At 41.2% G+C, this 16,901-nt stretch overlaps 1 protein-coding gene across 2 annotated transcripts in view; it reads left to right on the top strand.

Annotated features, from left to right (window-relative positions):
* The window catches only part of GOLGA5 (golgin A5), a 43,595-nt gene extending 27,159 nt beyond the window's left edge, over positions 1 to 16,436 (top strand). The window contains exons 10-14 of one of the 2 annotated variants that reach the window (XR_011073641.1): positions 2,447 to 2,672; positions 4,905 to 5,010; positions 7,005 to 7,068; positions 8,400 to 8,663; positions 16,187 to 16,436. Coding sequence is in view for 1 of the 2 variants with exons in the window: in XM_068541330.1 (XP_068397431.1) it covers positions 2,447 to 2,672; positions 4,905 to 5,010; positions 7,005 to 7,068; positions 8,400 to 8,480 (477 nt within the window). In the remaining variant the exon portion in view is untranslated. Of the gene's footprint in view, positions 1 to 2,446; positions 2,673 to 4,904; positions 5,011 to 7,004; positions 7,069 to 8,399; positions 8,878 to 16,186 lie in introns of those variants that run through there. The other variant, XM_068541330.1, reaches the window with a different exon arrangement.
* The last annotated feature ends 465 nt before the right edge of the window (positions 16,437 to 16,901 follow it).

Raw genomic sequence — 16,901 nt, 5'->3', positions numbered from 1 at the left:
ACCTATAACCTCAGATATTTACTCAGTATAAGTGAAGCCATATGTCCACAAAAAGACTTGTACAGGAATATTTGTAGTGGCTTTGTTCATAAATAGCCCAAACTGGAAACAACTGAAATGTCTTGTCAACAAGGACGTGGGGGCTTCCCTGGTGGCGCAGTGGTTAAGAATCCACCTGCCAGTGCAGGGGACACGGGTTCGAGCCCTGGTCCGGGAGGATCCCACATGCCGCAGAGCAGCTAAGCCCGTGTGCCACAGCTACTGAGCCTGCATGCCACAACTACTGAAGCCCACGTGCCTAGAGCCCGTGCTCCGCAATAAGAGAAGCCACCGCAATGAGAAGCCCACGCACAACAAAGAGTAGCCCCCGCTCGCCACAACTAGAGAAAGCCCGTGCAGCAACAAAGACCCAATGCAGCCAAAAATTAATTAATTAATTAAAAAAAAAAAAAGTACATGGATAAACACATTGCATACTACTCAGCAATAAAAAGAAACTACTGATACAACAACATGGATAAATCTTTTTATTTTTTATTTTTTTAGTTTTTTAAAAAATTTATTTTATTTTTGGCTGCATTGGGTCTTTGTTGCTGCATGTGGGCTTTTCTCTAGCTGCGGCGAGCGGGGGCTACTCTTCGTTGCGGTGCGCGGGCTTCTCTTTGCGGTGGCTTCTCTTGTTGTGGAGCATGGGGTCTAGGCGCGTGGGCTTCAGTAGTTCTGGTGCGCAGGCTCAGTAGTTGTGACTCGCAGGCTCTAGAGCGCAGGCTCAGTAGTTGTGGTGCTCAGGCTTAGTTGCTCTGCGGCATGTGGGATCTTCCTGGGCTCGAACCCATGTCTCCTGCATTGGCAGGCGGATTCTTAACCACTGCGCCACCAGAGAAGCCCCGGATTAATCTTTTTAAAAGCCACATACAAAACTGATCATACCGTATGATTCCATTTATAGGAAATTCAAGAAACGGCAAAACTAAATTCTGGTTATAGAAAGCAGAGCAGTGTTGTCTGGGAGTGATGGAAATATTCTATGTTTTGATCTGGGTGTTGGTTGCACAGTTAATAACGTTTGTCGAAACTCATTTTATACTTAAGATCTGGGTATTTCACTGAATGTAAATTTTACCTCAACTAAAAAATATTGAAGTGTGGAGTAAGTAGATTGGGGATCACAGTACAATCTTAAAACTGAGCATTCCTTTTTAATAGTAAGTAAATCTTAGTTTATACTCAGTATAATTCCATTTCGTAGTTACTTGTTGTAGACCTAGCCCTGCAATTAATTTGTGGGAGTGCTGTAAGCGGTTTAGAAGGAAGGAAGCTTGATGGATGGTAACTAGACTTATTGTGTTGATCATTTCACAGTGTCTACAAATTTCAAATCATTAAGTTGTATACCTGAAACTAAAAGTCAGCTATACCTCAGTGTAGTTTGTAGTTTGCCCTAGGTTGTAGCTAAGAAGTGGCAGAGCTGGGGTTTTCAACTTAGATCAGTCTCTCAGCCTCTTTTCCAGACTGTGTTGATGCAGACAGTGATTCTTGCCCTCACAGAGCTGACTGGCAGTTTCATTGAGGAGGCAAAATTGTTACCATAGTGAAGATAAATGCCAAGATAGTCAGCGGGAGTCTAAAAGAAGGCTGAGATCAGCTCGGGCTGGAGTAGTTGGAAAGGGCTTCAAGGAAGAGGCTTTGAAGGGAGGCAGAGCCTGGAGAAGAGAAGGAGGCTGGGTTTGCCCAAAAGGGAAAATTTGAACAGCAGAGCAGAGGCCAAATGGGAGCAGAGGAAGATGATACAGATGAGAGCAAATAGAAGATGGAATGAAGTTATTAAGGAGCAACTGTCAGCCAGACCCTACTAGGAAAATTCTCCTTTCATATCCCAAAGTACCATGTGCAGAAGGCACTGTTATCCTCACAGAAGAGCAAACAGATTCGGGGAAGTGTAGCAACTTGTCCAAGGTCAGGTAGCTAGGAAATTGCAGCACAGAGATTGTGGTTTTTGCACCGCACCACAACTGTTGACTTATGGAGGGTTTTGAATCCAGGTTGAGAAACTTGAACTGTGTCCCGTGTACCAGTGCTTTCAAATATTTTTGACTGTGATGACATAGCAAGAAATAAAATTTAAATCACATCTCTATACTCACACACACTTACACGTATAAAACCAAAACAGAAGTTTCACAAAAGAATGCTCTCACACACTATATGCTGTGCCCTCTATGTACTATTCTGTTCTGTTTTTTTAAATGGCAACTGTGACCCACCAAAATCGATTTCATGGCCCACTAATAGAGTTTGAAAATCACTTCTGTAGATGGTGAAAGAATCGTAGAGTTTTGAGAAATCACTTGATGCCTCGGTTTACCTGTGGGAATGTAGTAACATGGTTTCTGTGTTGTATGCCTTTCGTTTTATGTAGTAATCTTATGAATACTTTGCCTTTCAGCTTACGAATAAAACTTTAAGCAATAGCAGTCAGTCAGAGTTAGAAAATCGACTCCATCAGCTGACAGAGACTCTCATCCAGAAGCAGACCATGCTGGAGAGTCTCAGCACAGAGAAGAACTCTCTGGTCTTCCAGCTGGAGCGCCTTGAGCAGCAAATGAACTCCACCGCTGGAAGCAGTAGTAATGGGTCTTCTATTAACATGTCTGGAGTTGACAGTGGCGAAGGTAAAAAAAAAAAAAAAAAGGAATCTCAAAAGAATATTTCATTGCCTTAATTTTCAATGTTGCTAATTCAAACATGATTTGAAAAGTTACAGAAAGACCATTTTTGTTTAAAAAGAAGCTTTATCTAACAAAGCACCCACTTTTCTCAAGGCCTGGGCTATGCACTGTTTGATATGATCATTAATGAACTGGACAATGGGCTGATACTATCTCTCACTGATTTCGAACCTGGAGAAGAAGGCCCAGGACACTTAACAGGGTGGTGAGGACAAATAATTCAGTTGAGAGGGGCTTTCAGGAATCTTAAAGTAAGACTTGCTTTAATAACCATAATTATGAATATTAAAGTTAATACATAGTCACATGAGTATATCCGTGCTCTATAATTTTAATGGAGAAATGTATAGATTCTCAAAATACATGATCAAGAAGAATGTTGAAGATTTTAGCATAAGTTTCAACAGATCAGGTTTTTAGTCTTAGAACTTCATAACTACTTTGGCTACAAAGTAGTCATTCAACAAATCTTAGTTCTTTGGCTTTAAATTTTTAGAACTTTTTTTCAAATAACATGTTATTTTATATATATTTTTTAATAAGACAGGCTCACTATAAAAAGAAATGCCAAAAAAAGGAAATTAAAATCACCTGATAATCTATTGCCCTCAGATAACATTTTGGAACATCTTTGTCCAGACTTCTTTCCTACATATGTTTGCAGTACTTGTTATATTGATTTTAAATTTTTTTCATATAAATATATTTTAATAATATATTTCATACAATAATGTATATATTGCTTTATAGAAATTTATCACATGAAAATACTGTAATTTGTTTAATCAGTTCCTTATTGTTGGAGATTGATAAATGATCAGAAATGGAATTGTTGGGTCAATAAGTACACACATTTAAAGGCTTTTGATTCTTGTTCCCGAAATCAGCAAATAATTATTAAGTGCCCACTCAGTATCAGGTGCTGTTGCAGAGATACAGTGGTCAACAAAAGAGGCCAGACTCTCTGCCCCATAGATCTCACATTCTGGTGTCGTGGGGGAATACAGAGGAGGAGACAGGCAGTAAACAAGCGGTATGAGCTGGAGATATGTGCTACAGAGGGAAATGGAGCAGAGAAAGATGTGCAGGGTGCCACATGTGGGGAGGGGATAGTAATTTAAACAGGGTAGTCAAGGAAGAGCTCGTTGAAAAGGTGGCATTTTATTAACGTCCCAAAGGAAGTCAGGTAGTAGACTATGAAGAGATCTACAGAAAAAGTGTTCCAAGCAGAGAGAAGTGCAAAGGCCCTGAGGCAGGAGTATAGCTGGCATATTGCAGGAGACCAGTGCAGCTGGAGTAGACTGAATGAGGGGCCAGAACTTGGAGGAGGCTGTTTAGGTCTGTATAAGGACTTTTACTCTGAATGAAGTCGGAAGCCATAGAAGGGTCTTGAGAGGGGTGACTGAGCTGACCTGTATATTTTAACAAGATGTCTCTGGCTGCTGTGTCAAGAGTAGACTGCAGAGAGCTAAGCACTGAGGCAGGGAGACCAGGGAGGGGCATGGTATTAACCCATGTAAGACATGCTGGTGACTCAGACCAGAGTGGGGATGGAGGGGGTGGGTTCAGGATTTATTTTAAAGGAAAGCAGATGGACTTTGCAGGCAGATTAGATGTGGAGTTTGAGAGAAAGGAGTTAAAGGTTTTGGAGAAGTGGAGTTGTGTATTGAGATGGGGAAAACTGCAGGAAGAGAAGGTGGGAAGCAAGGGCAGGCAATCAGGATAACAGTGTGCGGCGTGCCAGGTTGAGATGTCTACGAGACATCCAGACGGAAATGAAAGGGTGATCGGCCGAGCCTGGAGTTGGAGGCGGACTGGGCTGGAGATGCGAATTCGGGAGTTACCACCTTTGTAGAAAGGGTGTGCGGCCTCACTCCTGCTGGCCCAGGAAGAAAGTGCCCATTAATGCTGCCTCTCACCAATACTTGGTAAACTCTGATTTTTGCTAATTTCATGGGAAAATAATTTTCGTAATTTTTAAATTTTGATTTTTGCAGGTATGGAAGTTTACATATTTAAACTGTCTTTTTTTAATGTTTTCACCTTTGGTTATTGCTTAAAAGTTGAGCTTGAGAATTTCTTCCATATGTAACATAAGGTATATTCAACTGTAATTTTGTTAGAAAGTTGACTTTGGTGTCTGTACGTTAATTACTTATTTTCTTGTTTAAACAGGCACACGTCTGCGAAATGTTCCTGTTCTTTTTAATGACACAGAAACTAATCTGGCAGGAATGTATGGAAAAGTCCGCAAAGCTGCTAGTTCAATTGACCAGTTTAGGTAAGCAGTGCCAGCACCAATGAGTGATGGACCATATTTTTGTAACATTCTCCAGTGATTTCAGTCATATTAAGTCCTGTCCAGCAGAGCTCATGTTGATTGATTGATTGACTGCGCCATGTGGCTTGCGGGATTAGTTTCCTCACCAGGGATTGAACCGGGCCCCCTGCAGTAGAAGCGCGGAGTCCTAACCACTGGGCCACCAGGGAATTCCCAAGCTGTTTTTTTTTTTAAATACTTATTTATTGGGCTTCCCTGGTGGCGCAGTGGTTGAGAATCTGCCTGCCAATGCAGGGGACACGGGTTCGAGCCCTGGTCTGGGAAGATCCCACATGCCGCAGAGCAACTGGGCCCGTGAGCCACAACTACTGAGCCTGCGCGTCTGGAGCCTGTGCTCTGCAACAAGTGAGGCCGCGACAGTGAGAGGCCCGCGCACCGCGATGAAGAGTGGCCCCCGCTCACCGCAACTAGAGAAAGCCCTCGCACAGAAACGAAGACCCAACACAGCCAAAAATAAATAAATTTTAAAAAACAAACAAACAAACAAAAAACGTATTTATTTATTTGGCTGCACCAGGTCTTAGTTGTGGCACGCGGGATCTTCATTGCAGCATACGGGATGTTTAGTTGCGGCACGTGGGATCTTTTTTAGTTGTGGCATGCAGGATCTAGTTCCCTGACCAGGGATTAAACCCGGGCCCCCTGCGTTGGGAGCACGGAGTCTTAACCACTGGACCGCCAGGGAAGTCCCCCGAGCTGATATTTCAGTGTCATGAAATTGCTTTAAGAGGTCTGCCAGTGCCTGTATTTTGTTGAAGGTGTTTAACTCTGATCATTTATCTTCTTTCTATAATAAACTCTGTTTGAAAACTCATTAAATTTCATTGAGAAAGCCTCTATCATGTAAATGCATCCATTTGAATGTTTTATCTCCTTACTTCATCATACGATTAGAATAAAAGATGCCACTATATATAAATGAATAGTACTTATTTTCATATATATTTTATATATATGTTATATATATTTATAAATAAAACTTTTTATACTAGTAGTCATCCACCTTATAAAGAAAATGTTTTACCAGTATATGTATATAGCCTTGATAAAGTTCATATCTAAATAACCTACTAAACTCTCTTGCCTTTTAGTTTTTATAATTAAACATAGTTTAAATGAATTGTTGCCTAACAGAGCAATCTTTTCTTACCTTTCTGTGTCAGAATAGAGCTATGGTATTAAAAATGAGGATGATTTACTAATTTGGATTCCTGAAGCCATGAGCCTTGGATGCCATAGTCACTATCTCCACATTATTGAGCACATCTATTTCAACTATTAACTTATTCAAGATACATATTAATTTTTAGAGAGCATATATGCAAGGCACGGCATTGTGCTAGGGGTAAGGAAAGAAGCAGAAGGGCATAGAAGAAAGGTGTATCTGTACATGTATCCGTCTTAGGGAAAAAATGTTGCAGAAAGGCATAGTAATAGGTCTGGACATCGTAGTGCTTCCCACTCTTACTTAAAGTGTTTACTTGAGTTTCTGTAGTTGGGAACCTTTTAGAAGTATGTGTCCATGCTAAAGCTCCCAGATTAGCTATTTACAGGATCATTCCAACTAGACTCTTTTTTCCTATTCATGTGTTCACACTTGCCTTTGGTTCCTAAAAGAAAAATGATTGCTAGAGGGACCAAGTTTGCCTTCTACAGTTGTAGCTGAAGAATTAAGAGGAATAGCTTGTGCTAAAAGCTTAACAGTCAATCCCCAAATAATGATAAAAGTATTTGTTCACTGCTATGATATTTTATATGGTTATTTCAAGTAATCATTTAACAATCTACTATAAAACAGAAATAATCTGTCTTTTGTGGTAGCCACATAAATAGTTTAAATGAGTGAAGTCTTAAAAAACATGATGAGATATTACCACAGGAACATGTTTTGAGTGTAACTCTCTCCTCTCTCTCCACCCCTACCACTTGCACAGTATCCGTCTGGGAATTTTTCTCCGAAGATACCCCATAGCACGAGTTTTTGTAATTATATATATGGTAAGTAAACTTGTTTGCAAAAACAGTGCTGCATTTGATTTTTAACTAGTTTTTTTCAGCTGCTGATCTTTTTGACTAAACTTTTAGCAATCAATTTTGAAAGAGAATAGAACTCATTTTTGGTAATTAAGATTTTTTTTCTTAAAGTATGCAAGTAATGTTGATGATTCATTATGTCGAAAAAATAAATTGCTTGATGGCTTTTCCGACTAACTGTAGTGCAGTTTAATGATTAGCTTTATTTCTAAGCGCCTCCAGTGATACAATACAAAACAATTGATTTCACTTTTATCTTGAAGTAAAGTTTAATTATTTCCGTGTGTTTTGCTTTATTTCCTAAAGGGATCTCAAAGTTGGTGTATTTTCTTTTTTAGATTTCTTAACTGTAATAAAATGGTTACCATAGTTTGGGATGCCGTGTCTTATCTTCTGTGAGCCTAAAAAGCCCACTGACTGTTCTGAGTGGGGATGTCTAAAAGTAGTTGAACTGAATTAAGACGGGCAGTTTTCTTGAGAAGAAAAAAAAAGCATACTTAGAAATTTCCTTGTGAGCCACTGGAGGGAAGAGTTACTCCTTTCAACAAAAAGGTTTTAAGATGAGGGGGATGGGGAGAGCGAAAGAAAAACTACTGAATGGCATCAGAAAGGATTCAGAACATGCCCAGATCTGGGTGGGGAGATTATGTGGAGCACAGGCACCCTCTGTCAGCATGAGATGCCATGTTGCACGTTTTGTGTGCAAGGCACTTCGTGATGGAACCTCATCATGTCAGCACCACCATGCGGGAGTCAGTGGAAATGTATCACTGCAGGTCCTTGCTCTGGACCCTAAATCGATCTCTGAAACCTGATACATTATTCCTGTCAAGAATGTCTTCCCATCTCCTCTTCACCAAATCATGGCTAAACCCTCTTTCAAAACACCAACCACAACTCTGTTCTAACAAGCCTTTCCAGCCAACTTCATGTATACCTAGCAGTTTTAATCAGGCCATCTACTCTGCATTGTAATCCCCTGATGGGTTAGTTATGTGTACGTGTGCATGTTTTGAATGTGTTCAAGACTTTGCTCCTCTCAACTGAGAATGCTGTAGGTATTGTAGCTCTTTATTACCTTCCATTGCACTTTTTAGCTCATTTGACTATACAGTTGTTTCTTCCTTGTTTATCCAGTAAACAATGTACTGCGCGCCTGCACAGTTGCAGACACACTAGCCACAGGAATACAGAGACAAACGAGACGTAGCTCCTGCCCTCAGTGCACTGCACAGTGGGCCTTTAGGGAGGATTGATTTATTGGCTAATCCATAAATTGTTTTTTCTTTCTTCAGGCTTTGCTTCACCTCTGGGTCATGATTGTTCTGTTGACTTACACACCAGAAATGCACCATGACCAACCACATGGCAAATGAACTAAGCCTGGTTGTTTTGGTGATTGGTCGTCTCTCTCCAGTTTTGGGGTCTGCAGAAGGGTCACTTGCCTGAAATTCCTGAGAAGGGTACACAAGATTATTTTATCACTACAAGCTTTTAACTTTTTAAGTTATTATACAAGTACTCTGCTACCGAAATCTTCCTCTGATTTCCTTCAAATGGTAAGAGTTTCTAAAAACAAAAATAATCTAACGAGCTCAGCTCTTGCTTTTCCTGAGGTCAGGGGCTCAATGTATATATGCATACACACGGAGATGCTGGGGGTGTCTGCCTCTGTACAGACCATCCTGTATTTTAGGTGACACTCATTATGGGTTATAATCAGGGAAACTAATTGTATTTAGTGATATAAATAAAATGTTTTCTTTTTGATAATTCAGTCTGCTTTGTATTTTCATATATTTAACTTTGCAAATGTAGATTTATTTTTTACATTGTTAAACGCTTGATTGGTATAAATCTTTCTATAAATACGTAAGTAAAATTTACTGTGCATTTTTCTTTTAAAAATAATAATTTTTCACTCCCATTTAAACAAGACCTTTCCAGATGGGCATTCACGAGCAGAGCCAGAAATCAGAGCTGATGCCACTTGTAATTGCATTAGTGGTGTGTGCGCTTCTTTTCCTCCCCCTCCCCACCCCACGTGCTGTCTTCCTTTGATTCTTATTCGTTCATCCATTGTCTTCCTTCACCTCTTTTCCTTTTCTCTACCTATACCTTGGGTGGGCTCAGGACACCCATAGCCCCTCTGGTAGCATTTAGGAATCAAATTTGATTTAACACCCTTTGTGTTTTTAAAATACTCCAAGGCAGAGACGATACAGAGTTATTCTTTGAAAAGGGACATTTTCTTTGCCTTAAGTCCAGTATAATGTCTGTTTTGGCTTTCCTTGTCATCTACACGTCTGAATTCTCATTTTGTCTGTGCCGGGCACTGGCAGTCTCTCTTCATATATAATTAGCATATGTAGATTGTGGGCTGGGCGAAGGGTATAGTCCTTCCTGTCAGGAATGCCTTTGCAGTAGCCTGCTGGTGCCTAACAGAAAACCTGACCAGTTTCTATTCTTAATGATATTTATACTATGACTTTAATTGTCCTATAAATTCTTCAAAAGTTTTGGTATCCTAGATGTATATGTTTCTTATTTTCCATCAGAGAATGAAGTTTTAAAGGTCATCTTAGGTGTGTCTGGGCTTTTTTCCAATTTAACATGAATGAAAAGGGTAGAGAGTTCTATACCATCTAAAAGTGGATATGAGATTTTGGAGGGTAGGGTAGAGACATGTTATTAAATCTACATGTCATAGTTTTTTTTTTTTTTTTTAATTAATTAATTATTTTTGGCTGCGTTGGGTCTGTTGCTGCACGCAGGCTTTCTCTAGTTACGGCGAGCGGGGGCTACTCGTTGTTGTAGTGCACAGGCTCTAGGCGTGCGGGCTTCAGTAGTTGTGGCCTGCGGGCTCTAGAGCGCAGGCTCAGTAGTTGTGGCGCACGGGCTTAGTTGCTCCGCAGCATGTGGGATCTTCCCGGACCAGGGCTCGAACCCGTGTCCCCTGCACTGGCAGGCGGATTCTTAACCACTGCACCACCAGGGAAGTCCCTATATGTCATAGTTCTTATTCAGGTGTGATAGCCTATTAGAGTCTGAGCTGTGAAGTCAAGTCTTATCTCAGAGTGAAGAGTTTAGACTTGTTAATATCTTTTAAAGGTTTTTTTTTCTCTTCTAATTTGGAACCATTTCTGGAAAATGATTAAAACCAGGTTACATACTTAAAATGGAAAATGGCACCTGCTTCATCATCGTGTATTGCCAGACTTCCCGTCTCTGCATGTCCTCCTGGTTTTTGTTGGGATGGCTCTAAATCTTTTGTTCGGATGGCTCTAAATCTTTTGTTCAGTTTTTACACATTCTTGGCTTTGGAAATAGTTTTTTTTTTTTTTTTTATTTTGTTTATTTATTTATTTATTTTTGGCTGTGTTGGGTCTTCGTTGCTGCGCACGGACTTTCTCTAGTTGAGGCGAGCGGGGGCTACTTTTCGTTGGCGGTGTGCGGGATTCTCATTGCAGTGGCTTCTGTCATTGTGGAGCACGGGCTCTAGGCACGCGGGCTTCAGTAGTTGTGGCACGAGGGCTCGGTAGTTGTGGCTCATGGGCTCTAGAGCACAGGCTCAGTAGTTGTGGCACACGAGCTTAGTTGCTCCGCGGCATGCGGGATCTTCCCGGACCAGGGATCGAATCCATGTCCCCTGCATTGGCAGGCGGATTCTCAACCACTGCGCCGCCGGGGAAGCCCTGGAAATAGTTTGACAAAGTGTTTCTGAGATTATTTTTCTGAAGTTACTTAAATCTTTAATTGACTTTCAGTTTCTGTATTCTTGACCACTAACACACTAGGGGATTTTTAAAAGTCTCCCATTCACTTATCCTCAGATAACACGAAACCTTCTTGACTTACTTAAAAGGATTGTGTGAGAGCTGAATTTTTTTCTTCTCAATGTACCGCTTTGTATTTATAGCTGTCAGTTGGAAAATAAGATTATTTTATTATCTTAAGATTTCCCTTTCTCTAGACTTCGTGCTTTCTAAAACCTACCATTTCTATTGCTGCAGAACAGAGACTTCAAAGGAAAAGCATGGGTTGTTAAAACATGGAACTAGGTCTACCCTGGTTAGTTTTTTCGATAAGGGAATAATGTCTGGGGCTGGACATTCTAGCCTTCATTTAGGAAGACTTACATACAACTCACCCTGGAGGGGAAAAAAACCCAACCTACTCAAATATGCCTCGCTGGGCTCCAGCTCCCTACTTTAGGAGGTCAGCTGTATTGGAAAAGGCCAGTATGGGCATCTTGGTCTAGATGGAAGTAGAAGGACAGAACTGGCAAAGCCAAAGGGACTAATAGCCTAAAGTTCTTCAGGCTGTGATTGGTCAGAAGAAAGAAATGACAGAAAAATGTCTTAGTGGTTATTCTGAACATGTTGAGGCTAGTATTCTTAGGAACTCTTTCCTGAGTGAGAAGGCTGTGGATTGAATGTTTCTGAACTTCTGCAGTTCTAACATGTGGTCTGCTCTTCAGACACAGATTCCAACACAAACACCTCCAAGTAAAGGAAACTTGTTTTTTGTACGAACAGTTGAGCCGTCAGGTGTGTTACACACAGAAACCTCATTTACAGAAGATGTCTCGAAGAAAAAAAGTGGTGGTAAAATAATCTTATGCCATCACAAGACTATAAGATAGTTCAAATTACATACCCTTGTGCTGGCCCCTTCTAGGAACTGGGAATAGAGTGGCGAACAAAAGTCCCTGCCCTCTTGGAGCTTACCTTTGAGTGGGGAAGGCAGACTACAAACATATGCAAAATGTGTCACTAAGAGTTAAATGCTGTGAATAGAGAATGGACTTGAGGATATGGGGAGGGGGAGGGGTGAGATGTGACAGGGTGAGAGAGTGTCATGGACATATATACACTACCAAATGTAAAATAGATAGCTAGTGGGAAGCAGCCGCATAGCACAGGGAGATCAGCTCGGTGCTTTGTGACCACCTAGAGGGGTGGGATAGGGATGGTGGGAGAGAGGGAGATGCAAGAGGGAAGAGATATGGGAACATATGTATATGTATAACTGATTCACTTTGTTATAAAGCAGAAACTAACACACCATTGTAAAGCAATTATACTTCAATAAAGATGTTTAAAAAAAAAAACAAAAATGAGGCAAAGGTGTAGAGAGTCGTGGGGGAGGAGAGAGGGAAGTCCTCCCTGCAGAGGTGACACTGGTGCAGAGCCTGAATGAGGTGACAGGCCATGCAAAGTGGAGTGGCAGTGGGTTAAAGTGCAAAGCCCCTGAAAGGTGCTAAATTTGCTGAGGTGAGGACAGGCTGAACCCAAGGAGGTGATTTTCCTATGTAGTTGCAAGGAATAAATACCAGGTCAATGAATTGGTACTTTCCCCCATAACTTCTTGGTCTCCGCATTCATAGTTAATGCCTCATCTTTGTTCAAGTCAAGGACAAAGAGAAAAATGAAATCCAAGAGCAGAGCCCTTCATATCTGAAGGCAAATGTCTCTCATCCTTTGATCAACCAGCCTAAGCACAGCTCACTGTCCGGCACCACCGCTCTTGTGCTATCAGAGCTCGTAAACTCAAAATGACATTTCTGATCCCATGAGGACAAAGATACTACCTTTTTTATCCACTATTATATCCTTAACGCCTAGAACACTGCCTGACACATAATCGGCCTTCAGTTGTTGTTCATTGAACTTCATTGACTGAATCAGGCAAAACACTAAATTCACGCATGACTCCTCGAGAGCTCCTCGGACCTTCACTCAGCATCTGTCCCGTCCACGCAGCACCTCTGGTTTCCAAAACCAGAGCAAAGAACTGTAACTGGCCAGGCACATTGCTAGTAGCGAGGACTTAGATTGGGCAGCTTGGCAGGGTTTTCCCAAAGAGGGAAAAGCCATAGTAATTTAAAATGTAAAAGCAAAAGGTGACCTGAGGATTTCGCTGGTCCTAGATGTTCATAGTGAAGACCTTTAATCATCAGGGAAAGTTCAGTCTTGCTTAATGACTCTCTCAAAAGACAGGCAAGGCTGCCTTACAGTGGAGAAGCCTTCTGAAAGCAATAAGATATTTAGATTCACTTTTTGAAAGTTCTGCAAAGCAACATGTAGGTACAATCAGGTTCTTTTCTAATGTCGAATTAAGTTTCCTCTCTACTGCACTGGACCTCTCCTCTTTAGCCAATTAGCTTCTTGTGGTGCTAGTTAAACTGAGTTTACACAAAATATATAATAAGGTTTATGCGTGTAAACTTATCAACTACTAACAATGTGCTTTAACTCACAAATGTGGCTTAAGTCAACTGAACTCAAGAATTAATTAAAACAAATGTAACTGGGGCTAGAACATGCATTCTCAACGTGGGCTGATACCACCTTCAAGGGGGTGAAAATTGATTTTTAGATGGGGAAAAATATCTTACTGTTTTTATATATAAAGCCCAAATATACACGCAGTACATAACACTATATCTGTGACATTAAGATTTTTATTGGGGTAGGGAGTAATAATGAAAAAAAAAAAGGTTGAGAAATACTGGGCTAGAAAGATAAAGCAACCTAGATCCTGCCCTTGTGGAGCCTACATTCTTTTTTTTTTTTCTTTTTATTAATTTTATTTTTTTATACAGCAGGTTCTTATTAGTTATCCATTTTATACATATTAGTGTATACACGTCAATCCCAATCTCCCAATTCATCACACTAGCACCACTACCACCCTCCCCACCGCTTTCTCCCCTTGGTGTCCATATATTTGTTCTCTACATCTGTGTCTCCATTTCTGCCTTGCAAACCGGTTCATCTGTACCATTTTTCTAGATTCCACATATATACGTCAATATACAATATTTGTTTTTCTCTTTCTGACTTACTTCACTCTGTATGACAGTCTCTAGGTCCATCCACATCTCTACAAATGACCCAATTTCATTCCTTTTTATGGCTGACTAATATTCCATTGTATATATGTACCACATAATCTCTATCCATTCGTTTGTCGATGGGTATTTAGGTTGCTTCCATGACCTGGCTATTGTAAATAGTGCTGCAGTGAACAGTGGGGTGCATGTGTCTTTTTGAATTATGGCTTTCTCTGGGTATATGCCCAGTAGTGGGATTGCTGGGTTATATGGTAATTCTATCTTTAGTTTTTCAAGGAATCTCCATACTGTTTTCCATAGTGGCTGTATCAATTTACATTCCCACCAAAAGTGCAAGAGGGTTCCCTGTTCTCCACACCCTCTCCAGCATTTGTTGTTTGTAGATTTTCTGATAATGTGCATTCTGACCCATGTAAGCTGATACCTCATTGTAGTTTTGATTTGCATTTCTCTAATAATTAGTGATGTTGAGCAGCTTTTCATGTGCCTCTTGCCCATCTATATGTCTTCTTTGGAGAAATGTCTATTTAGGTCTTCTGCCCATTTTTTGATTGGGTTGTTTGTTTTTTTAATATTGAGCTGCATGAGCTGTTTTTATATTTTGGAGATTAATCCTTTGTCCGTTGACTCGTTTGCAAATATTTTCTCCCATTCTGAGGGTTGTCTTTTCGTCTTGTTTATAGTTTCCTTTGCTGTGCAAAAGCTTTTAAGTTTCATTAGGTCCCATCTGTTTATTTTCATTTTTATTTCCATTACTCTAGGAGGTGGGTCAAAAAAGATCTTGCTGTGATTTATGTCAAAGAGTGTTCTTCCTATGTCTTCCTCTAAGAGTTTTTTTTTTTCTTTTATAAATTTATTTTTTATTTTTATTTTTGGCTGTGTTGGGTTTTTGTTGTGTGCGGGCTAACTCTGGTTGCAGCAAGCGGGGGCTACTCTTTGTTGCAGTGTGCGGGCTTCTCATTGCAGCGGCTTCTCTTATTGCGGAGCATGGGCTCTAGGTGCGCGGGTTTCAGTAGTTGTGGCACGCGAGCTCTAGAGCGCAGGCTCAGTAGTTGTGGTGCACGGGCTTAGTTGCTCCACGGCATGTGGGATCTTCCCGGGCCAGGGCTCGAACCCATGTCCCCTGCATTGGCAGGTGGATTCTTAACCACTGCGCCACCAGGGAAGCCCCTCCTCTAAGAGTTTTATAGTGTCCGGTCTTACATTTCAGTCTTTAATCCATTTTGAGTTTATTTTTATGTATGGTGCTAGGGAGTGTTCTAATTTCATTCTTTTATGTGTAGCTGTCCAGTTTTCCCGGCACCACTTATTGAAGAGACTGTCTTTTCTCCATTGTATATCCTTGCCTCCTTTGTCATAGATTAGTTGACCATAGGTGCGTGGCTTTATCTCTGTGGAGCCTACATTCTAAGGAAACTGGTTTTTAAAGTCATGCATGATCTGCCCTCACTGCCTCATGAGCTTCAAGCCACCCCCACATCTACTACCCTCCAGCCTCTTGTACTGTCCTAGTCTATTGCTGTTCCAACTCTTCACTGCCTATTCTTATGGGAAGATTTTACTTCCTGTCCCGCTGATGTCAGCCTTGGCCATATGACCTGACTTGCTTTGGCTGATGAAATGTGAGTGGAAGGGACATGAGCCATTCCCAAGCAGAAGTTTTAAGCATCATCTTATGGTTTTGCCCCCTAACTTGTTCCTCCACCATGAGCCCAACGTGTTGTAGACAGGGGCTGCTCCTGGAATGAAGAGGACGTAGAGCAGAGCCAAAACATGGCGCATGTCAACAATGGACATGTAGCTTGAACAAAAAGTAAAACTTGGGTTTTGTGAGCCCCTGAGATTTGGGAGTTTGGTTGTTACTGCATCACGACCCAGCGATAGATGACTAATGGACCCACCAATGCCCCCTGCTTTCGCTCCACCTCCAGACCTCCCCTCTGCTTAAAGACACTTCCCGTCTTGGTTCCTGGCCCCTCCTGCTGTCAGCTTAGATGCTTCTTTCTCTATTAAGTCAGAATTCCTCCCTTCCCCTCCCCACCAAAAAAATACCAGGCTAGGTGTCTCTAGTAGGCAGAATAACGTCCACCCCCCCAAATGTGTCCATGTCCTAATCCCTGAAACATATAAATTTGTTATGTCAGAACATTGCAGATGTGATTAAGGATTGTAACAAAAGGAGATTATCCTAAATTAACCAGCTGTGCCCGATGTAATCATAAGGGTCCTTAAAAGATGGAAGAAGAAAGCAGCAGAGTCAGAGATGTCATGACAGCAGAAGTCAGAATGATTGAATTGCTGGCTTTGAAGATGGAGGAGGGGCCATGAGCCAAGGAATGCAGGCAGCCTCTAGAAGCTGGAAAAGGCCAGGAAGCAGATTCTCCCCTAGAGCCTCCACAGAGGAATACAGCCCTGCCAAGACTTTGATTTGAACCCAGTGAGACCCACTTCAGACTTCTGACCTCCACGACTGTAAGAGAATAAATTTGTGTTGTTTTTAGGCACTTAGTTTGTGGTAATTTGTTACAGCAGCAATAGACTCTGATACGGTGTCCTTCCCTGGTTATGAACCCCAATCACACAGTAGTTCCCTAAACATAATACTGACGCTGAATTGAATTGCCTCTTCACTTTCCATCACGCCAGCATTCTGGAATGAACAAACAACTTTCTAAACCAGGACTAATGAGGAACAGTGATGGGTGACAAAGTAGTATAAACCTAAGGCTGGATGCTACAACTTTCTGGCTTGCTTAAGCCAGCTGTGGTGCTGGGCAAGTCACTAAAATGTCTCTGACCCTCGATTTCCTAATCTTTAAGAATGGAGAAGCTGGAAAGAAGCACAAAGGATTTCCCCAGGTAAAAAGAGCATTTTCTAAGTTGAAAGTGTATCCGAGTGTTAGTTTTTTATCGGGTGCTATGTTTATTTTAAAGCTGG

Source organism: Eschrichtius robustus, chromosome 1, assembly GCF_028021215.1.
Source record: "Eschrichtius robustus isolate mEscRob2 chromosome 1, mEscRob2.pri, whole genome shotgun sequence".
NCBI classification, from domain to species: Eukaryota; Metazoa; Chordata; class Mammalia; order Artiodactyla; family Eschrichtiidae; genus Eschrichtius; species Eschrichtius robustus.
This window is presented reverse-complemented; position numbering and strand designations above follow the sequence as displayed.